This window comes from Choristoneura fumiferana, chromosome Z, assembly GCF_025370935.1.
Source record: "Choristoneura fumiferana chromosome Z, NRCan_CFum_1, whole genome shotgun sequence".
Taxonomy (NCBI): domain Eukaryota; kingdom Metazoa; phylum Arthropoda; class Insecta; order Lepidoptera; family Tortricidae; genus Choristoneura; species Choristoneura fumiferana.
The window spans coordinates 42185887-42209989 of NC_133472.1; the positions used below are offsets into that span (position 1 = coordinate 42185887).

Here is a 24103-nt window from a genome sequence, read left to right on the forward strand (position 1 = left end):
TTAAAGTTTAATATTTCGCAAACAGATCACTGTATTGAAAAATCGTCTGTGCAACCCCGCAATGGTTTTAAAAGACCTACCCAAAGATACCCCACACTATAGGGTTAGTCGAGAAAAAAAAAACACACCCACTTTACGTCTATGGGAGGTAACCTAAAAACTTTTTTTTATTTTTTTTATTTTACCACTGTCGGCGTGACTGATATATATACTCAGCGGCACAAAATTTGGCCACTCAAACACATATATAATTACCTATTTCTGCGTACATTTCAGGGCCAGATTTTTTGCCGCTCGGTATATATTCATGCCAAATTACAGCTTTCTAGAACTAACAGTCTCTGAGCTTAATCCCGGACAGCCAGACAGGCGGACAGACATGGCGAAACTATAAAGGTTCCAAGTTGACTACGGAATCCTAAAAAGTAAGCAATTTAAGAATTAACACTGCCCACCGCCTTCTGTGGTACCTACTTACATCATCGGCGCGACTATATGAGGTGGGGCCAGTGCGCTCGCCGGTCGCGAGCCAATCAGAGCCCACCGCCCGCCTGTCGCCAGATGTAAACCTCTGAAAAAAATACACATTATTCATGAAATTTGGCCATTAAACATTAGATCCGACAGTGGAATTCAATTTCCGGCATTTTGACGACCAGATGGCCTAGTGGTTAGAGAACCTGACTACGAAGCTTGAGGTCCCGGGTTCGATTCCCGTGTCGGGGCAGGTATTTGTATGAAAAATACGAATGTTTGTTCTCGGGTCTTGGGTGTTTACTATGTATTTAAGTATGTATCTATCTATATAATTATATTTATCCGTTGCTTAGTACCCATAACACAAGCTGTGCTAAGCTTACTTTGGGACTAGGTCAATTGGTGTGAATTGTCCCGTGATATTTATTTATTTATTTATATTAAATTCTACATGTCGTGGAAGTGGTTGAGAAAAAAAAATATTTAGAAAATCAAACAGTCTTACACAATAATTTTGCATTTTAGCTAAAGCTAGGAATTAGTTTGGACTTTAATTAATTTTGTACTTATATTCCGATCCGGTGGAATAAAAATAAGAGATACAAAATAGCCTTGGTAATATAATGAACGTGAAAGTTTGTGCGTGTACGTACGCACGCGCGCACACACACACACACACACACAAACTTTCACGTTTATATATAATATTAAAAGTATTAGGAAGATGTACTTACATCCTCAGCGTCGCTTTGGAACGGTTGTCTCACGTTGGTAGGGCCGTCAAAGAACGCCTGCCAAAGAAAAAGACAAAAACCCGTAAATAAAAAATAAAAATCGACCAACAAAAACTTTTTGGTGGGTAAAAAAAAACAATCATTGTCTATTTTGAATCTTCCAATAAGATATAAATATTTACTAATATGCGAGAATAACTGTATGTATGTCGGTTACCTCGGCAAGCTAAAACCACTTAGCCGATATACAGCCTGTTTTCTTTATTTCCCTTAACATAGACAGCTCAGTTCATTAATAAAAATCAACCTTCTTTTGTCAAATAGGGATGAATTTTAAACGCTCAAAACGCTCAAACGGATCAAAAAACCAAATTGGACGGATCAACTTTTTAGTGTAGCTCGTTGCCATTGTAACGTTTCCTGGACTACTTATTAAAAGTATGATTTTATGGGATACAAAAACACTAAAAGTTAGAAGTTGTGACAGTTTAAAGGCAATGAGGGCTATCGCGTATGAATTCGCCGCTAGAGGCGCTAGTGTAGCGTGAGGTCTCCGAAATGTCAAATCTCATAGTTTTTGGGTGAGCTACGCGGGTTTATTTATAATTAGAAAAACTTTGTGAATATTTTGCAATATCTGAAATTAATTATGGCAAATATGCGTTCCGGGGCAATAAATGTCTGTGTTTTGAGACAGTTTTGTCTTTCGGAAGCCTTTGTCCTCCCTTTTTTCCGAACAAAACGGGGACTATGCAACACTGTGGCATGCTCGATATTTTTATGGTACGGTTTTAAGTTGTATTAAATATGATTTTAATCTAAACTTTGTTTTCACGCCCGTAATAACAGACTTTGAAAGCCATACTTAAAAACCTCACGCTACAGTGCACCATCTAGTGAGACAAAAAACGATAACCCTCATTCCTTCATGGCTCATCTTCTAACATTATTCTAAGACATAAATGTCACTGATGTCTCCTGTGTTACGGAACAGAATGACATACATTTAAAAATTGATTGACCCAACTAAACCCCTTGCAAAAAAATAGGGCACCTATGGCTTTTCAGATTTTTAGGCATTGAAGCTTAGAAAGTAAGCTTTCATGCACATAAAATACAAAAACCCCGTAGGTGCCCGTTTTTTTTCCAGGCGGGTTTATTATACTGCCACACGCAGCAATCAAACTAACACCCCTCTTTTTGCGTCGGGGGTTAAAATCAGTACGTACCTCATTGACTGGCGTCCAAGTCTGCTCGATATGCCGGTCCCTGTTCACGAGAGCGTAGTTCGGATCCATTCGGAAGTCAGGCCTCGGCTCCGACGGCACTGTGGACCAACCGGCACATCAACTAGCTTCAACGTGGGTTTGAGGGAGGCTACTAAGAAATTCGAAAATCGACGTTCGCATCGTGCCGTCCCTCTCTATCGTATTAAATAATAAGCGACAGCGGGGCGGCAAGCTACACTTTTGCACTTCGTAACATAGAGCCTGTGATAGTTTAGTTGGCGCTTGTATTGTGTTGTACATTTTGCAAATTTTAAGGGCCCCATACACAGTACGATTCATCTGTAAATCGTTTGACACGCCTCGGCCGCCTCTTGCTTACCTCAGAAATCTCTCGTGTCGGCGGCCGATCGTAAAATCCGCCAGATCACGAAATTCCTAGGCACATTTCATGATATGCCTAAAAGTTGGCCAGGCATATCACGATGTGCCTGAGAAACTACGGCCGATCGATTAGAGCAACTCATTTGTCGATATTCCTAGATTTATACCGGGCTAATCGTGATATGCTGATAAAAAGAAAAATTTAGGTAAGACGAGCGAAGCGAGGAGTGGTTGTATGAGTCGTAACCACTACGCACTAGCCGAGCGAGCGAAGCGAGCGTGCCGCGGCAGCGACCGGCGAAGTGGCAAAACCGATATGGCGGCGTTTCATGATAATGCCTAGGAATTTCATGATCTGCCTAAACGTCACTAGGCAAATCGTTAAACGGTGAGTTTTGAACGATATGGCGGATGTCCCTTAGCCGATTCATGAAATGGCGCCATTTCACGATATGCCTAGGAATTTCGTGATCTGGATTTTACGATCGGCCGCCGACTTATATACCTGTTTTTTCTGTACTGCTTACTATGTGTTGGCGTGCAATAAAGAGTGTTGTATTGTATTGTACAAAAAGCGCAGTGTACTCACAACCCTCGATACCGTTGAACTGAGCGTTGTCGAACATCGGCAGCGGCTCCTGGTAGCCCGGCTGGTACACCGGCATGTACTCCCTAAAGTGTTCGTCGGGCAGCATGCTGCGAGGATAGTACTGCCGCTCGGGCAGCATCAGACCGTTCTGCATCAGCGGCTGGTTCGGGATGTGAGGCGTGAAGTTCCTGCAACAATTGACAAGATTTCATATTTCTGAAGAGGCTAGACGGGCCATATTTTCACTGCAATTTGTGGCCGGCAACTATTGGTGTCCCTCTCTTACTCACATGTTAGACAGGGACACCAATAGTTGCCGGCCACATGTTGCAGTGAAAACATGGCCCGTCTAGGAGTCCCTTGAGACTATAATTTGATTCGTTTTCTGTATTCTGTTTGGAAAGAGAAAAACGCTGATATTTTTAAAATTTCGCTACAACTATTAAATAAATTTATTAAAAAAAAATTAAGATGTGCTTATTCTAAATGGGCATAACTCCAAAACTACCACACATCTTAAAAAAAAGTTCACGTAAATCAGACGTAGACGTTGCATACTGACGTTGTCAAAATCATGACAGCTCCTTTTTCTGGTAAAAAAGGCAAAGGAAACATATCTATTCTGTGGTAGTGTTGGCAAATTCAGACATATTTTTTAAATTTTTTGTATTCTTTTAAATATGGAGAAATCAATTATAATAAATATTTTCGCATGTTCAGGAGGCAAAACTTTCGATTCCTGTAGTAATTTACAGGTATTAAAAAATTAAATCTTGTCAATTATTTATTTATTCATCCAGGGGTTTTGGAACTTGACACATACGATTGAACTGCTTCGCATGTTTATCCAGGTTTTCGTTACGGTAATACGCTCGTACGCAAAAAGCGCGGTGCGTCCCCGGGTACTGCTCCATTGCGACTAACTAAAACTCCACAAAATAATAATAATATAATAATAAAGCGTTTATTTACTCCACCACATTCCAGTAATACAATCGGTAAATTTACACATTACAGTTGCAATTAGATACAAGACTTGTGCGGTGGAGACTGGTGCCTGAACTAGGGGAAACCTGTATGTCAGATCACCAGGCCGAGTAAAATGGTAGAGGTGAGACGTATTTACTGGAATAGGTTTTTGGAATAGGTTTTGGCTTGGACGCGTGAGTACGCGTTCCCGCCCGCGATTCTTTTAGCGTACGAGTATTTAGGAGTACGGCGGCTGACAACGTTCCGCCAACTTGAAAACCAGCATTTATGTGCACTTTTTAACTGAAAAAATTATAAAAATTGCTGACAGTCCTAAGCCTGTATAAAGTATGAAGGGAACTTTTTAGTCGGTGTTTAATAAACTTTAAAATTAAAAAAATATTAAGCGTGAAGACTGAACTGTGACGTGGAATTCGGTAGTTCGATATTCGTAAAACTACCAAAACTAGTACGGTGTATACGCATTTACGGGAATCATTTTGTTTACGCAACGAGTCAATTGAGTTAAGTACTCGTAGATACTCGTGGACCTAGTCTTTGGATCTAGTCTTTTTGTGGACGCGTACTCGCAAGACTCAGTCCGCGTTTTGCCTAGTACGTCTCATTTCTACAAAATGGCGGACGCTACGATCCCCACCGCGCGCCCCTCCGCCGCTCCGAAACAACTTCAGCGCAAAACCAAATACCCGATACTCTTTTTGGACACCTAGTACATATTTGCGAGCTTATTATTAAAGTTATTGATGATATGTACTTACGATGACTGACTGGTTTCCGTGTGAGCGTTCTCCTGGTTATTAACGTTCTGCATCATATCTGACTGCATGCTCTGAGGCGGGAGCGACTGCATAGCTGCGAAAAGAAATTATAAACGATATAAAAGAAGAGTCTACGTAAAGAAATACGAGAATTACAGTTCAACTCACGATCACTCACAACACGAAAGCCCAGAGTGCAATACTAGTTACACACATCCTTGAAAAAGATCTTCCGAAAACATCGAAACCAGTCGGACCGTCACCGATTTGTAATCGTAAGTTAAACTGTTTATTCAGTAATTTTATGAATCACGTCTCACGGGAGCTTTTTCGCGCACCTCTAAGAAAACACTAACGTAAATGCAAATTAAAAACTTTTCGAGATCTCAAAAAGAACTTTATTCACTTCTCATGCTAAAAAAATAAAAAATATTAAAAAATATATATAGAAGCCGTGGTGGCCTAGTGGTTTGACCTATCGCCTCTCAAACAGAGGGTCGTGGGTTCAAACCCCGGCTCGCACCTCTGAGTTTTTCGAAATTCATGTGCGGAATTACATTTGAAATTTACCACGAGCTTTGCGGTGAAGGAAAACATCGTGAGGAAACCTGCACAAACCTGCGAAGAAATTCAATGGTGCGTGCGAAGTTCCCAATCCGCACTGGGCCCGCGTGGGAACTATGGCCCAAGCCCTCTTGTTCTGAGAGGAGGCCTGTGCCCAGCAGTGGGACTTGTATAGGCTGGGTTGGTGGTGGTATATAGAAACTTCTTTGTTTGTGGCTGTTGACACCCTGATTGATTACCTTGGTCTTAGACGAAGATTTTACTTTATGCATTAGAGCATAAACAGTAATTGTATGTCGCCTAGTTCCAGCATAAATACCAAATTTACGAGCATGACAATTTGAACATTTTGTTTTGACACTTAATCGATAATCAAACTATTATTCCACTTACGCGGTACATTATAGTTCGGCGGCGGCATTGGGAACCGCTGATACATAACAGGTCGTATCGGCACCGGCCTCAGCGGCATGGGTATGGGCAGGCCCGGGGGCCGGGGGGGCCCTGCGGCAGGCCCGGCGGGCCCGGCGGGCCCGGGGGTCCCGGCGGCCCGGGCAACGGCATGCCCCCCGGTAGCAACGAGCCGGGCACTTGGAGGCTCGGCATCGTGCTCATATAGGGAAAGTTGCCGTTCATGCTGGAGTTGGAATTGAGGTAGGTTCGGTACCTGGAATGAATGGACGGTTAATATACATGCCACATATCACGACGATTATAGAAAGCACATACTAAATTTCATTTTTCTAGAGAGAATGGAATGTAAACTTCATTCGCTGGTAATTTCCTTATAATTCAACAGATATTGATGATTCTTACGTAATGCGTTTTATTTTCCAGTTTTGTACTTATATTATTATTTATATCTCATTCGCATAAAGTAGGTTAATACTTTTGGGTCGATCATCTTTTCCCTGTACCGCGTTGCCATGGTTACGTCTCCTGGACAACTCTTTAAAACCATGAGTTTCTCCATGTTTTTTGTGGTTATAATTTATAATTCATAGAGCGTACATTTTTGTCGTAGTTACAATCCCATTATTTAATGGACAATCTCCTAAGCACATTAGTAGCATATATTATAATAACAGTTTTTTTAAGAAACTCTGTCACTGTTGTCTCTCGGACAACGGGACAGAATAACAAACAAGAAAAAGTTGATCGACCCTTTTGCAACATGGAAAAAGATATAACGCCAAATAACTCTATGCCAAACATGAAAAATATAACAATCTCGCGCGGCGCACTGTTGCGTGAGGTTTTTAAGTATGGCTTTCAAAGTCTGTTATTACGGGCGTGAAAACAAAGTTTAGATTAAAATCATATTTAATACACCTTAAAACCGTAACATAAAAATATCGAGCATGCCACAGTGTTGCATAGTCCCCGTTTTGTTCGGAAAAAAGGGAGGACAAAGGTTTTGCGAAAGACAAAACTGTCTCAAAACACAGTAACTTTCAGGGAAGATTAATATGTACAAATACATTACATTATACTATATATAACAAGCAACGCGCACTGGCTTCCCGCGGTAGTTCTGGGGAAAGGGAGATGATAAAACATTAAGGGGCTGTTTAGTGTTAACTTGTCACGGGGTGGTGTCCGGGGAAGTTGTTCGGATGTAAAGGAAGAAGACAGGAATAGGGCAGACAGTGATATTTATTTAGGATAATAATAAAAGGGCACGTTTCCGTGCCCAGTTCTTTATTTATATAAATCAATGGCACTGAAGTCCTAGTAGTATTATTATCTAATGATCTTATGAAACTTCACAAATGCACAGTACAATTATAAAAACTTTCTTCGTATAGGAGTAGTAAATTATGAGCTTATTATGGAGTTTTAAGAGATTTATAGGATCTAGGATAAAAGAAAGGTAAGTGTTCAGCTCGGAGGCTCTGAATAGAATGGCTACTTGACGTAAATTGAACAGGTGTGGAATTTAGAAAAGGAAATTTGAATTTAAATGTTATTTTTTCGAATATGTGCTAAACCAGACAGTACAAAGAGTTAGGATGAAACGAGCTGTATGACACCTCGTTACAAACTGACGGTTACACACACATTGTAAGCCATACACAGAGGCGTCTTTACCTATAGTGCAGGGTGTGCGTTGCACACGGGCGCAGCGGTGTTAGGGGCGCCGGCCGCGGCACTTTGTACCTATTCCATTTTGACCGCGCGCTTCTTAGATGGCGCCAAAGTATACTCTTGTCTTGTCTTGTCTACTAATGTACCAATATAGAAAAAGAGTGGCAACTCTATGGTCAAATTTGCATGTATGGTAACAAGCGCTATCTGGTAGCTAGCTGAAGAACTAAATCTGACATAACACACACATGTACATGCACGCACACAACAAGCTTAACGTCTATAAATAAAGCCCAGTATAGACCAGGAAGAAAATTGCGCAAGTTGCATTTGCATTACATCGCGAGGCCGGAAAGCAAACGAGTTTATGGTGGTCACTTCATTTGGTCACCCGAGCGGAGCAATGTAATACAACTTTAAGAAAACAGCAATAAACCAGATAAACTAAATCATCCGCGAAAGCCAGACAGCCAACATACAGCGGAAAGATGGCGGACAGACTGAATTTTTCAAGTCCGCGTTTGACACATTTTGTCAATTTAGTGCTATCGTTTTGTCGCCAGAGGCGCTCGCTTGTACGTGAAAAGGTGACGTTTTAAGTGTGCCCCCACTGGATGGCGCTAAAGTAATAATTGCACACGGGCGCTACATGGGCTAAAGACGCCGCCGGCCATACACACCGCAAGTCCGGCAAAAAAACGGTCCGTCGTCTTGTGAAAACAACGGACGTCTACAAGCGGCCTTAGGGTAGCAATGAAGACGACTTTCAAAAATCCCTAACTACTTTTTTTTATTTCTCATTTCTTTTTGTGTAAAATTTGAATTTCACAGCGCATTGTTTTTTTTAATTGTAATGCTGTTATATTTTATTGATAAATAAATCCTACTTATATTACAAATGCAAAAGTTTGTGTGTGTGTGTTTGTGTGCGTATGTTTGTTACTCCTTCATACTAAAACGGATTGACGGATTTAGATCAGATTTGGTACGTAGATAGCTGGACGTCTGGAATACCACATAGGCTACTTTTTATCCCGATATTCTTACGGGATAGGGATAAAATCTTGAAAATGCTACCGCTAGGTTAAGAGTTGAAATTTTGGACAGTTGCTCTTAACACAACCTCAATGAGGACCACGATATAAATTTTCGGAATTCCCAGGAGAATTTTGGTAAAATCCCGGAATTTCAATTGTAACTACCAAATAGAACAGTTTACGCGTGCGAAGCCGCGGGTAAACTCTAGTAAATAAATATTTGGAAGATAAAAATATAGTCTTACCATATTAAAAAGTGTTCGTTTAAATATAAAGAACAGTAACATGGCGATAACGAAGGCGAATACACACACACACTGCACATAATTAAAAGTATATATATATACGAATAAGTTGCTTAGATAAACTTATTATCAGAGACACGCGGACACGCTCGATGTGCACAATACGAATTATTTTAAAATGGCGGGTAGGTCGGAGCGACGATTGGTAGAACTATATGAGACGTGTTTCCGAATTGCGGGTAGATAAAGATTAAGTTTAAAGGCGCGTTCGGAATAGTGGTTTTTATGTTACTTAAGACGCTTTCAGCTTATTATTCACTTTTATAACGTAAAGGTAACTTTTAAATTGTGATATTGCGATTATGCGAACCTTTGTATGAGTATGCGCGTGCTTACGTGTGTGTGTTTAAGTGTTGATTCGTCAAATTTTATACGAACCATGCAATAATGGTACGATGGAAGAATCTTTTAGAACAAAATCCTACTGTACAACGTGTTTTATTTGATTTCCGTTAACTTTAAATGATCATTCAACAGGTCAAATGAAGTTAATTGCTCTAAGACAATGGTGACCTAACTCGCACTGTTTAAAAAATAATCAATATTAAATATTTATAAAAAAAATGTAAAGGTTAGATGACTTTTTTTTAAGTCATACGTTTAGCAAAAGATGGTTAAAAGTGAGTTTTTTTTATGACCGTATTATGTGTCACGACAGTAGTCACTCGTCAAGTTTATGAATTTTACAATTTGACAATGACTGTGTGAAGTTATAACAATAAAGAAACGACTAAGTACTTTCTATAAATGCACTGAGCCGTCTGTCGATGTTAACGGAAATCATGAAAAACACAGTGTATAATACCATAAATTAAAAAGTTATGAGTATTTCCGTGCGTGCGTCAGTTCTTTACTCCTTCATTTTGGCCAATTTTTGACTTGTGCGCTATTGTGGTATAGGCATTGTACAGTATAGCCGACGATACGTTGAATATTCAAGAGTTTTAACCTCAAAAAAAGAACATTTGTACAATACAAATATTCTTTATATTACACTAGCTTTTGCCCGCGGCTTCGCCCGCGTTGAATTCGGTTACCGCGCGCTGTTCCCTCGGGAACTGTGCATTTTCCGGGATAAAAAGTAGCCTATGTCACTCTCTGGCCCATAAACTATCTCTATGCCAAAAATCACGTCAACCCGTGGCTCCGTTTCGACGTGAACGACGGACAAACATACAAACACACACTTTCGCATTTATAATATTAGTATAGATAGATTGTATGGCAGCTAGTTAAGAAATAGTGGAAGTAAGATTAAGATTAAACATTAGAACATTCGCAATAGTCGCAAAGCGTATGAATAAAAATAAAACAAAGACACATGATATCTCTTTGGTAACAAGATTTATTACAAGTGAGGGATTGCAACTGCGCCCGCGCCCGCGAAGTGCCTCCGCCTCAGCTAGGACGGTCCATATGGAGTCAGCCCTGGGGGCCTACCACGCTCTCTTAATACGATTCAGTTTAGGCTCTAAACTGAACTGCATCGCTATTTCGTACCACGACGTTACTTTTGCGATTCAGTTCAAGCACGGTTCAGCGACAGCGATACAGACATTTTCATTCACTCACTTCAAGCGGTTTTCGTACCATGACGCTTAACTTGAGTGGGAATTGAATCGCTTCAGTGTCAAATTTAGCGATTCAGTATAAGTTACTCATTCTGCCAATTCTTTTGGAATTTTAATTGTTTTACTTAAAGTATTTTTAAATTTCAAGAACTTTTAAACTTTTATTCAAGTTTTATAACTTTTCATAGGTACCTACTATCACGACATTGTGCTTCTTAACTCCTCATTGATAAAACTAAGTTTTTAGTGAGGAAAGAGACTCGTGGATTAGTGACAGCGTAAACATTTTATTTGTAATCAACACAACGGTTGCTAAGAACATGCAATGACATAGAGTTATGGTTTTCCAAAATAAAGAGGTTTTAGTATACATTATTTGGTTTGCATATAGCGGCATCCCTTTCGCGACTTAGCGTTTCAGTTTCGGACCAGAGACAATATCGGTCTTTCATTCACTTGTAAACCATTGAGACTCAGCTCTGAGAAATAAACGTCGTGGTACCAATTTCGACGATTAAGTTTAGGTGCCTAAATTGAACTGCTCTGCGTTTGGATCGTTTATGAAAAGATCATGGTAGGCCCCCTGTACTCTTGTGTCTCTGAGTACTAGCTTGCCTCTCGAGTTCCTCCTCCGAGTGGGCGAATGTACACGAGTTGCCGCGCCAGAACGAGCGAGCGGTGTACCGCGACACTTTGTACTTCGTGTACACTCGGAGTAAAAAAGGGTTCGTCACACTAAGATCTATATACCTTTGCTGAATATGAGCGATAATCTGCTTTACCGATAGTAGGACATACTGCGTCAACCTGCTAAAACTACACCTTGGCACTGAGAAACACTGACAATTAAATAGATCATTATTAGATTGAAACATTTACAAAGTTTTTTATGAAAAAGGTTTTGTATCGATATGAAACTAGATATATGTTAGAGGTGTATACTATTTTGACCTTTGTTATCATGTCAAGTAAGTATAATTTGATATGCACTTGTCTACTTATTACTTTGGTTTCAAAACGTACTAAGAGTCTATGACTTTGTAAAGGGATCAATTTAATAACTGACGAAGGTTTTCCTACCCCCACAGTTTTGCAGTTGCAGGTGGTAGGACCTTGTGCAAGGTCCGCCCGGATTGCTACCACCATCTTGCTCGCTAATCCTGCCGTGAAGCAGCAGTGCTTGCACTGTTGTGTTTCGGCGTGGAGAGTAAGACAGCCGGTGAAATTACTGGCACTAGAGGTATCCCATCTTAGGCCTCTAGGTTGGCAACGCATCTGCAATACCCCTGGTGTTGCAGATGTTTATGGGCCGTGGTGATCTCTTACCATCAGGAGACCCACTTGCTCGTTTGCCATCCAGTCGAATAAAAAAAAAAAAAAAAAACTGTACAGTTCGCCATTGCGAGTCAAACAGGCTCCGTATGGAGTGTCTCTTTCATTTGAAGATGGCATGACGCCTCAAGCAGCACTCAGTGTCTCCAGGTACTAACTTACCTCTCGAGTTCCTCCTCCGAGTGAGCGAAAGTGCACGTGTTACCGCGCGGGCAGAACGAGCGAGCGGCGGCGTCCCGGCACATTGACACTTTGTACTTAGAGTGTGTGGGCGTCGTGGCTGTCGCCTGCGGGGACGGTTGACCTGCGACAGACACCATCATCATTGTACAGTATTCCTAGTCTAACATCCGAACTTGAAAAGATCATCACCGGTCGTCAACAGTCTTATTTCGACTACAGTGCTAACACGTCAACATTCTAATTTAGACCACAATGCCAGCTCGTCAACATTATTGCATCGTTCATTATCGAGACTAATATAAATGCTCTATAAATTATTATTAAAAAGGGGACTTTTTTGGCAAATGATTCTCGGGATATTTTGCTGTTTAATCGCTTAAATTGACCATATCTGTGAGACAACGTCTGCTAAACGTGGACGAGTTGGCACTGCTGACCAAGTAGTACTGTGGTCTATAAAAGACAGTGAACGAGTTGACACTGTGGTCGAAATAGGAATGTAGACAAAATGGGATATGGACGATATCATAAAGTGGACGAGTTAGGAAGGTGACGATTTAGGTATTGTAGGCTGACGACATGGCACTGTGGACGATTTAAGAAGGTGACGAAATGGGACTGTGGACGAAGTGTCGCCGCCCCTCGAGCTGCCGGCAATAATGCCATAATTAATACTGTAGCAGGACCGAGCTCGAGTGTGTGTTTACATACTGCCCTATCCCATCTTCCTGAAGCCCACCATCTAATTGTTTCGAGATTAAAATCAAAATGCCGTCAAACTGCCATGGTGTACAACAATAGAAAAACAAAACATTTTTTAAGATTGGTTTTTTGGAATCTTTTTGTATTTTTTATTTCAATTCCAAATTTTTACTTTTACGGTCATCCCGTAAAACCTAAGTTGAAAATAGCGTCACTGCTTAAGTGACTAAGTAAGAAACAAACAAGCTGAGATATGAGGTGCATAGGGGAAATTCGTGTCGGTACCGTTGACCATCAGTGGTGTAGCGGTATAGCGCGCGGTACGGATTACCGAGGACCTGGGTTCGATTCCCAGTGATGGTCTTATTTTTCTGTTTTTTCTGTGCATCTATATTTCAGTTTGTATTTTCAAAATATTTTTTACTTTGTAACATTGTTATAGATTCCTAATTCCCTTGAAGTTATTGTGTACATTCAAATGCACATTGGGCCGCACGAGGCTATGCCTATTACTCGCTTCGTCGAAATAATAACAGCGTTCGCGCTGTGTCTTTTAGCGATACATAATTATGATCGTTATTTAAAAAGATATCAAACACATAAACATTATGAGAAGAAGGTTCGTCGAAAGGATGAAATCTATCCATCATTAGTAGAACCTTTGTAAGTACCAAACGTAGCAGGAAGTAACCATGCACTGCCTCTTCCGCTGCCGATTCTTTGACTTCCGCCCAAAAAACCACTCTTTTGGGAAACGCCGGGCAGCGCGAGTGGCAGTATGAGAAGTGTCGTATTTACACACACATTGCGGCATTATAATTCGCCAATTATTTCACGCCAAGCAGATGTTTTGGCAGGTGGTAGGACCTTGTGCAAGGTCCGCCCGGATTGCTACCACCACCTTGCTCGCTAATACTGCCGTGAAGCAGCAGTGGAGAGTAAGATAGCCGGTGAAATTACTGGCACTTGAGGTATCCCATCTCAGGCCTCTAGGTTGGCAACGCATCTGCAATCCTCCTGGTATTGCAGGTGTCTATGGGCGGTGGTAATCTCTTACCATCAGGAGACCCACTTGCTCGTTTGCCATCCAGTCAAATAAAAAATAAAAAAATCGCCCTGAAATACTTGCAATTCATAACGGGAAGTTCGGGTTAAAAAAAATAGGAAATCATGTTGGGGAAAAAAAATGCCGGGCTCACTAGTTGAAGGCTCGGCGCCGCCGGGCGGGTGCTTCTGGTTGTGATTGGAGTCCCAGCTGTTGCCCTGATCGTGCATGTAGTAGTGTATGAGGCCAGAGACGACCTCTTTTAGTGACGTCATCACTTCCGCGAGCTGCTGCCACGACGGGCTTTTGGCGTCTGAAAGGAATAAAGTGATGGAACTTTTTGATAACATCCTTTTTTACCGTACCTAAAGGGTGCCAACGGAGCCATATAACTGAGACTCCGCTGTCTGTCTGTCTGTCCGTCCGTCTGTCACAGGGCTCTATCACTTGAGTCGTAACAGTTAGACACTTAAAATTTTCACAGGTTATGTTTATGTATTACTGTGGCCGCTATAATTACAAATACTAAAATAAAATAAATATTTAAGGGAGGTTCCCACATAGAAAACGTGAAAATCCTTGAATGCACCAAATCTGGCGGCTGAAGTTTGTTTACATTTAGTTAATTTCCAAAGCAAGGATAAATTCATTCGTGCCAGGCCCTATTCATACAACCCCGCTGACGCTTATATTATTTAATACGAGAGTGAAAGGGACGGTATGATACAAACTTTGATTTTTGAATTTCGAAGTAGCCCCCAGCTCTTTTGAATCGACCCAAGGCCTAATAACTGGTCTATCAATTTTTAAACAAGTTCCTATCAAATAAATATGTCGCCAAAGTCGAACTTTCAAGTTGACAGACACGTCTATTAGAACACACACCACATATTTGGCTAATGTACAGTCACCAGCATTAATATCTGCCACAGCGGAGCGTGCAAAAATATCTGACACGACCTTCCATCACTAGAAATAGAGTCGTATCAGAAATTTACGCACGCTTGTTGTGTCAGATAATGGTGCTGTTGCCTGTACCTTGGGCGAGACCTAAGCCCTGAGGGCCTACTCCGATGTTCTAAAATCGAAGTTCGTATCGTACCGTCCCTCTCGCTCTCGTATTAAATAGTATAAGTGTCAGAGGGACCGCACGACACGAACTTCGAGTTTCGATTTTCGTAGTAGCCCTGCAACAGTGGACGTCTCACTCACCAGGGCTAGCATCGATGCCGGCGAGCCTGTCCAGGTGCATACTCATAACAACCAGCTGCGCAGGATCGCCGGTCCTCTGCAGAGCGATGAACAACTCCTGCACCGACTGCGCAAACGACTGGGGCGTCTGCAGCTTGTCTATGATACTCTGCATGTGGCTCTTATGAGCCGTGTCCCCGTAGAGCAGGGCGCTCCACTGGTCCGGCGCGATGCGGAGGCCCGCCTCAGTCGCTATTTGGACGATTTGGGCGTCGTGCTCGCGCCGCAGCGACTCGTACGTGCGGAATTCCTCTTTTAGTTGCATTAGGGAGGAGTCCGACTCGCGTTTGGAAACCTGGGGGAGGAATGCATATATTTAGGTAAATGAAGCGTTTCTATTGGTTCATGAAAAACACATTCCTCGCACTTCTCTAGTGGAAACGCGGCCTTAGTCGAATATATTGCAAATTAAATAAAATACTTTATTTTGCTTTTGACATGGTAAAATCGTCTTATATCTCACGCAAACAATATCGTATTTTCTAAAAATGTTTTTTTTTCTAAGCTAAAGTAAATTTAATAAATATGTAATTAAATTAACCAAGATTCAGTACTGATTATTAGCAAATTGTAAAATTGAAATTAGTCGTTAGAGACAAATATTAATTCCTGTATAACAATGTGATAATTTCTATGTTATTATTTATTTTAAGTATTCTTTGATAGAACGATTGACTTTGATAGAAGAACTAGTTAGAAGATCAGCCCAAGTGTTACCACTTTTTGTCAATTGAGACTTATTTATTAGATTCACAGTTAGATACATTTATTTATTTGTAAATAAAAATCACACATTTTATACGTGTTAAAAATCCGACCAATATATTTTTTTTATATAAAAAGGTATCCTATGTCACCCGGAGCATAATAACGAATCGATTGACACCTTATTTATTATAATCGGACGAGTAGTCTAGATGCTACGGTGGAACATACGTAAATACAAACATACATAGACTGCTAAAATCATTACTCTTCCTTTGGCTTTGCCGTAGTCGAGTAAAAAGGGATTCAATTCTCCTTTTATGCAATCAGCTCTTCATGTATAGGTAGAGTCATTCACGATGACGCGTGCCGTGGTTCTTATTACAATGTCATTAATGGCTAATTTTGACAAAATCACGCGTCTGCCTGGATGGCACTAGGTATGTAATCATTCACTTCAATCCGTGGCACTACATCTTTAAAGAAATTTTAGGACTCAGAAGGCTATAGAAAACCAGTTGTTCTCACCTTAAAACACGAAGCCCTATATAGCAGCTGGACGACGTGCCCTATACTCGTCTTGGAGGCCTGCGGGAAGTGGGGCTCTAGCCGTTGCACGACAAACATAACCAGCACCTGGCGAAGGCAATACAAGAGTATTTCTCAAAAAGTTGTCCCGTCATGCAACTGACAAGAAATCAGTTTTGTCAAGAAATTATTAACCCTAAACCTAAAACATTCAAAATTTCTCGACTTCAGGAAAACTGTCACGAAATCTTGTGAGGGAAAAATCTTAATTTTGTAACTACATCAAAACTTTCTATTGGATCCAACATCAAAAATGATCTGACTTTTTATCACTTTTCGCACAAGGTTTTGTATATATTTAAAACAATATTAGTTTTATCTAAAATACAAACTGAGACATGGATGCACAGAAAAATCAGAAAAAGAGACCAGCGCTGGGAATCGAACCCAGGTCTTTCTTTTTCTGGTTTTTCTGTGCATCCACGTCTCAGTTTGTATTTTCGATATGGTTTCACGGGATACATTTGTTGGTTAGGTTACAGTGGCGAAGTGTCCATAGAACCCTATTCCCATCGGCTTGCCCAACATTTACAAAATAGGACTACAGGACATACACGATTTATGAAAGATATATGCGATCTTCGCTTCGGCTTTACCGCGAAAATATCTGACGCCACGCCACTGTTAGGTTAGGTTAGTGTGGCGGTGAAGAGGCGAAACCGCGGCGCGTACCTTCCTGGACAGCGCGGATCCGTCTTCGAGCGCCAACAGCACCAGCTTTAACACCTCCTCCTGCATGGCGGGGCCGAGGAACTGGCACCCGCGCGCCCTCACCGCCGCCCAAAGGTTTGCACTCAGCTGCTGAGGATTCTGTAGACGGAAGGGCACGGGTCAATTAACTTTTTCGTTTACAGATTGAAAAAAATTGTTGTCATATGTGTGGGAATGAGAGTGGATGTGTGGACGAATAATTCATGCAAAAACACCGGCCAAGAGCGTGCCGTACACGCCCAAGATAGGGTTCCGTAGCCATTACGAAAAAATAAAGTATTTTTTTCTAAGGATTTCGTATTGTGTACGGAATCTTTCACGTTAAGGTATATTTTCTTAAACTAGTACTAATTCTCAAGCAATATCCGTTATAATTCTCCTTGTAAATTTGATATACTTCATCATCCCAGCCTATATACGTCCCACTGCTGGGCACAGGCCTCCTCTCAGAACAAGAGGGCTTGGGCCATAGTTCCCATGCGGGCCTAGTGCGGATTGGGAACTACACACGCACCATTGAATTGCTTCGCAGGTTTGTGCAGGTTTCCTCACGATGTTTTCCTTCACCGCAAAGCTCGTGGTAAATTTCAAATGTAATTCCGCACATGAATTTCGAAAAACTCAGAGGTGCGAGCCGGGGTTTGAACCCACGACCCTCTGATTGAGAGGCGATAGGTCAAACCACTAGGCCACCACGGCTTCTAGGCCACCACGGCTTCTTTATCATATACTTTACCATCCTGAATTTTTAAAAATATTTTCACTCAACAGTTCAGATGCTAGTGGGGGAACGCTCGATTTTAACGATATTTTGCACTTTAAAATTGAATATTTCACAAACAGATCACTGAATCGAAAAATCGTCTTCGCAACCCCCTAATGTCTGTCTACGGGAGGTACCTACCCTAAAAATTTTTTTTTATTTATTTTACCACTGTCGGCGTGACTGATATGTATATTCATGACAAATTACAGCTTTCTATGGGTTCCTAGTTGACTACGGAACCCTAAAAAATGAGCAAATGTTGCCAATGAGGGCTATCGTTTTTTGTCTCACTAGATGGCGCACTGTTGCGTGAGGTTTTTAAGTATGGCTTTCAAAGTCTGTTATTACGGGCGTGAAAACAAAGTTTAGATTAAAATCATATTTAATACACCTTAAAACCGTACCATAAAATATCGAGCATGCCACAGTGTTCCATAGTCCCCGTTTTGTTCTGAAAAAAGGGAGGACAAAGGTTTCCGAAAGACAAAACTGTCTCAAAACACAGACATTCATTGCCCCGGAACGCATATTTGCCATAATTAATTTCAGATATTGCAAAATATTCACAAAACTATTCTAATTATAAATAAACCCGCGTAGCTCACCCAAAAACTATGAGATTTGACATTTCGGAGACCTCACGCTACACTAGCGCCTCTAGCGGCGAATTCATACGCGATAGCCCTCATTCCGCGTCGATAAATGCGGCCGCCCTAAGTCGCGTGATTTGTTTCGCTGACCTGATGTTGCAGTATCAGCTCCGTGACGGACCGTTCGCCGAGCGAGCGCGCGGCGCGCGCGCACCGGCCGCGCCCCTCCTCGTCCGTCACGCAGCATTGCAGCAGCGTCACCAGCTTGCGCTGCATCGGCCGCGAGAGCCGCCCCGCCATGCTGTTGCTGGCCACTGGAACAATCAACGCCATCATCAGCGTCATTCTGTTACCGCAACTTTTATAAAGGAAATATAATCGGAAGTTTAAAACGGTTGAGTGACAGTTAAGTCTCTCAACTCTCACCCAGCGGCCAAATTACTTTTCATAAAACATCACTTACCATTACTTAACTTAGAATATTAATTTTAATAAATAAATGTAATTGTTTTTATTTCAGAGATACCACAGGAGACCGAAGAGCAGGCAGTTTCCTCGCTCAACGCATCAGTCTTGCGATCCAGCGGGGAAATGCTGCCAGCATCTTTGGTACCATGCCGCAGGGTCCATTTTTAGATTTATTATAGTTTTAGTTTATTTAATTTTATTGTACCTAATATACCTTTTTTATAGTTGAATATTAATTGAATTTTAATTTGCAATATTGTTTTCTATTGTGTATTTCTATTTCTAATCTAGGTTTAGTGTGTATTTGATATTTAGGACGTCTTGTAGACTCTTTTCAATCTCGATTTAAGGCTTAAACTGACAGTTCCTGTATGGATCTGACAGGACTTAAGACCACTTAAACATAGATTAAAAAGCCTGCAAGTGGACGTTAGTAAAAATATATTTGTAAGAAAAGGATTTTTTTTTCATAGTATTCACACTTCAGTTTCTGCATCCGTTTCCGTTTCTGCTAAAATTTACTTTTGTCATCTGTTTCCGTTTCTGGTTCCGCTAAGAGACTTCCGTTGCATCACTAGGCTATAGCGCGCCGCCACTCACCATTGCCACAGTACTTGAGGAACACAGCCAGGCTCTCCATGCATCTTACGACCGCATCGTACGACCGTCTGTCTCGCTCGCACAGCGCCTGGATGCACGGCGGGTGGTACGGCTGCGCGGGCGGCGCGTACCCGGCCAGTTGGAGTAAAGCCGTGTTCACCACCAAATCCTCCGGCTCCACTTGGATTAGGGTCTGTTCATGCAAATATAATTATTACTAACTAGCGTTTCCGCGAGGCTTCGCACGCGTAAATCATTAGATACAGCAGTTGAATTGGAATTCCGGGATTTTATTAAATTCTCGTGGGAATTCCCTAAAATTACATCGTGGTTTTCATTGACGTTAAATTAAAACACCCATGCCCTATTTCGGGCGTGTCCGACACGCTCTTGTTTAAGCTACCAGCGCTTTCGGAAAGACCATCATTGCCAAGAAGAATGCGCCGCAAGAAACTTGGCAGAAAGTCATTTTTTCAACATAAAATAATTACAAATAAAATACTTTAAAACTACAGTATACCTACAGTATACAATTAAACAAAAAAAAATAATAATAATAATAATACAGGGATGTTTTTTGGGGTCCCTTAGTTACAAAACTGTGGTAGATTTTTTTGACGTTCATAAGTGCTTGTTATACCCTAAATTGAATAAAGATATTTTGACTTTGACTTTGAACTAAACACTAAGTCCCGCTCACCTGATCGAACGGGCATTGCTTCTTGTGTAGGTGCTTCAGGCAGTGCCTACAGAGGGTGTGCCCGCAGCTGAGGCTGATGGGGCTGCGCGGCGGCGCCCCGAACTCGCGCCGGCAGACCGGACAGTTCTGATAGTCCGTCCATTGCGGCGCCTGTATTGGCATTCTGGGGAAGCATTACAAACTTAACATTAATATTAAATCAAGCGTTACTTTGCAGAGGCCCATATTTTTTTTTCACACCTCTCCTTCAGAAAAGTAACTTTTCCTCCCTGACGAGAGGGAGCAAAGTGCAACTTTTCTGTTCAAGGCTTTTCTAAATGTTTTATTGCAAATGCCATTTTTTGAAGTTGATAACTATAAAGCCACGCCATTTTCTATGCTGGTTGTTCTATAATAATATGTAGTTTTATTTTCTAGTTTCTTAATGCTCGGTGTGAAAAGTTATATGAGCCACTCGGGAACAAAATTATTTTCATCTTGGGCGTTAACACTTGAATCCTTCATTACGCTTAGGATTCTACTTTAGAATCCTTCGCTACATTCTGGATTCAATGTACGCCCTCGCCGTAAATACACCATTTTGCTCCCTTGTGACACAAATAACTATTTATTCAACTGGATGGTAAACGAGCAAGTGGGTCTCCTGATGGTACGAGATCACCACCGCTTATAAACATCTGCAACACCAAGGGTATTGCAGATGCGTTGCCAACCTAGAGGCCTAATATGGGATACCTCAAGTGCCAGAAATTGCACCGGCTGTCTTGCTCTCCACGCAGAAACACAACAGTGCAAGCTCTGCTGCTTACACGGCAGGATTAGCGCGCAAGATGGTGGTAGCAATGAACGAGGGCCACTGGGCGTTTTCTAAAAAAAGTGTACCTTTCCTTTCAGTGTATTTAATTTTTACATACAAAATTTTATTCGTTTTGTGACACCCATACTGAGTTTATAAAAAAAAAGTCACAAAACTGCAATTTTTTTGGAACTTTTAACTATAGGAATCGATTGTGCTCTCAAAATTGAAAAAAAAAAATACAATAACACTTTTTGGTGAATATGCCCTACTACGAGTTTCGAAAATCGAATTTCGTATCGTACCGTCATTTTCACTCTCGTATATACCTAAGCGTCAATGGGACGGCAAGATATGAGGTTCGAATTTTTCACTGAGGACTGAAACAATTACTTTGCTCACCCGCGACCTTATGATAGCTATAATGTTCATGCAGTTCCTCCACCACTGTAAGAACAAACACAAATTTCACAAACTCATCTATCACCACCACCACACTACACTAACGCGTTTCGAACTCAACCAGAGCTCATCTTCAGATCAACGCAACCATCCACCATGCTGCAGACGTTAGAAACACATTTCTTGCATAAACGTAGCTATTAGGAGGTCGCGGGTGAGCAAATTAAGTAATTGTTTCAATTCATTAACTTAAATTAAGACTTCTTTGAAATTCTAGTAATTATACATGTTGTCACTAATTTAAATAATTTAAAAAAACTCGTATCTCAAAGTAGATAGTTTTTCTGAGTGGACCTTATGAACATTACGTCAAGGTTCTATTTTGTTGACATATTGATTTTAGATACGCCAGGCATAACAGGCGTCCTTTAAAACTTCCTAATTCAGAAAACGAAGTATACAATAATGGCTATTATTAACCAGAGTTTAGACTTGCAAGAAAAATCGTGCAAGTCGCATTACATTGCGGCGCTCGGTTGACCACTACAAACTCGTTGGCTTTACGGCCTCGCAATGTAATGCAACTTGCACGTATTCTCTTGCAATTCAAAACTCGGCTTTAGGTTGAGTGGATCCGCAACCGCAGCGTAGAACCTCCACCAACTTCCAATCGAAGCAACTGGGAGCGGAACTTCGCCTCCGCCTCCGTTACTGCGATAGTTCCGCGAGAAATCGTACCTCCGCTCCGCAAATTTTTGCGGAGTTGTAACTGAGTATTTCTCGACTCGGCCAGCCGTCCGGGCGCGTTTTGCGCGCGAAATCAAAAACCAACGAGTGAGAACGCGGTAAGGGTGGGGGCGGGCGTATGTCTAATAACACACGAGAGGAATCAACCTGAGGCCGTATTGCCTAGCGTTGCTGGCGCTCGCGATCGCAATCAAATGACAGATTTCGCATACAAAAACTGTCATTTGATTGCGATCGCGAGCGGCAGAAAGTTACGTAATACGGCCTGGTCTAGTTGCTTGGACGAACGAAGTTGTAATGTATTGTTTGAACCGCGATCGTTTTGTACATCTGCTGCTGATTTTTGATGGGAAGTACCGCCTGGAAAATTTTGATATTTAGGCCGTCTTGCAGGAAAAAATAAATCTAAATTTAGTCGTTAAACCTGGCTTAAGCTTGACAGTTCCATACATTTTGACACTACTCGAGATTTATGTGTTTCCAGCAAGTAGCCATTAGGAAAGTATTAGGCCAATATATGGCCTATTTTGAGAAAAAAATCTAGAGGTGTCACTACTTCACAATCGCAAAAAAAAATCTCTTTTTTTTATTTGGTATTTTTTTTCCTTTTTATACTAGTTATAGTATTAGTTTTTTGGGTGGCACTGCAAATCTATATAAAGACATAATTTCAAAATTTGAAGCAAATCGCTTGAATACATCCATAAAAAATACATTAAAAGAATTCTTTAAAAAAAAACATAAGTCAAAAACTGTCACAAGTACGTACATACTCAGCATAAATATTCTTAAGCACTCACAAAAAAAATACATTCATCTAAGGGCCGACTTACTATGGAAACCCGACTATGGCCTTTTTGTAATTAACCAAACTCAAGGTCAAAAGCTAGTCAGTATATCATCACACAAACAGCATTTATTTTGTACATTATCTTCTTTAGTGCCTAATAAATATCAAAGTTGTCATTCTGCATCTTATTTCTAAGCCAGTAAGCTAGCAGCATCTTTATGACATGCAATGTATGTGGAAATGTGCATTGGTGCCACTCACCGTTAATTTATTCTGTCTTTATTAACAATACATAACGTTATAACATAATATAACATAAAGATGATTATGGACTGAAGGAGCACGAAAATCATAGACATTTTTACAAGATTTTATTCAACTTGTCATTTACTGTTGTTGTTTTAGGATCACAATTTGCAAGTTCATTTTGACCCTCCTCTTTCTCTCTCCTCTGGTATATGTAAGTAATGACATTACAAATACACAGTCAACAAAAGTGCAATAAAAGCTTGTTAAAAAATATTTTTAAGTAACAGAAAATTATGTCGGGTTTGTACAAACACTTAAAATTGAAAAGTCACTTTCATTACTGAGACTGCGATAACGTAAACGTGTTTATCAAAAGGTAAAAAAGTAAAATCAAAAATCTAAGATATGATATTTTACAATAAAAATATGAATACCTTATTACTGGACACCTGAGGCGAGACTGTGTCCGCTTTTGTAAATGTTTTATTTATTTTTATTTTGAATTTAATGTATATAATTTTGTATCTAATTTCTTTTTCTTTTGAGTATTTCTATTTTCCTCTTTACCGCATATAATTTTAACTGTTTGCCTATCTTCTTCTTAATAAATTGTCTTCTCTTAACTAGGTTAGCTGGAAGAGATCCCTTTTGTAGGGATAAGCTCACCTTTACTCTCTTTTCTGTGTATTTGTATTTCTTTGTATTATATTTTTATGTGCAATAAAGAGTTTACATACATACATACATACAAAATA

The 24103-nt window shown here is 40.7% G+C and overlaps 1 protein-coding gene and 1 long non-coding RNA gene across 2 annotated transcripts in view; both read right to left on the minus strand.

Annotated features, from left to right (window-relative positions):
- The window catches only part of LOC141437359 (uncharacterized), a 150345-nt gene that overhangs the window by 105579 nt on the left and 20663 nt on the right, over nucleotides 1-24103 (minus strand). The gene's annotated exons all lie outside the window — the stretch shown is intronic.
- The window catches only part of roq (RING finger and CCCH-type zinc finger domain-containing protein roquin), a 39226-nt gene that overhangs the window by 11033 nt on the left and 4090 nt on the right, over nucleotides 1-24103 (minus strand). Inside the window, 15 exon segments of the mRNA XM_074100659.1 lie at nucleotides 479-571; nucleotides 1212-1268; nucleotides 2441-2538; nucleotides 3411-3598; nucleotides 5159-5252; nucleotides 6116-6320; nucleotides 6323-6389; nucleotides 12218-12359; nucleotides 14140-14298; nucleotides 15198-15531; nucleotides 16470-16577; nucleotides 17202-17339; nucleotides 18747-18910; nucleotides 19665-19857; nucleotides 20365-20527. Coding sequence (XP_073956760.1) covers nucleotides 479-571; nucleotides 1212-1268; nucleotides 2441-2538; nucleotides 3411-3598; nucleotides 5159-5252; nucleotides 6116-6320; nucleotides 6323-6389; nucleotides 12218-12359; nucleotides 14140-14298; nucleotides 15198-15531; nucleotides 16470-16577; nucleotides 17202-17339; nucleotides 18747-18910; nucleotides 19665-19857; nucleotides 20365-20527 — 2203 coding nt within the window.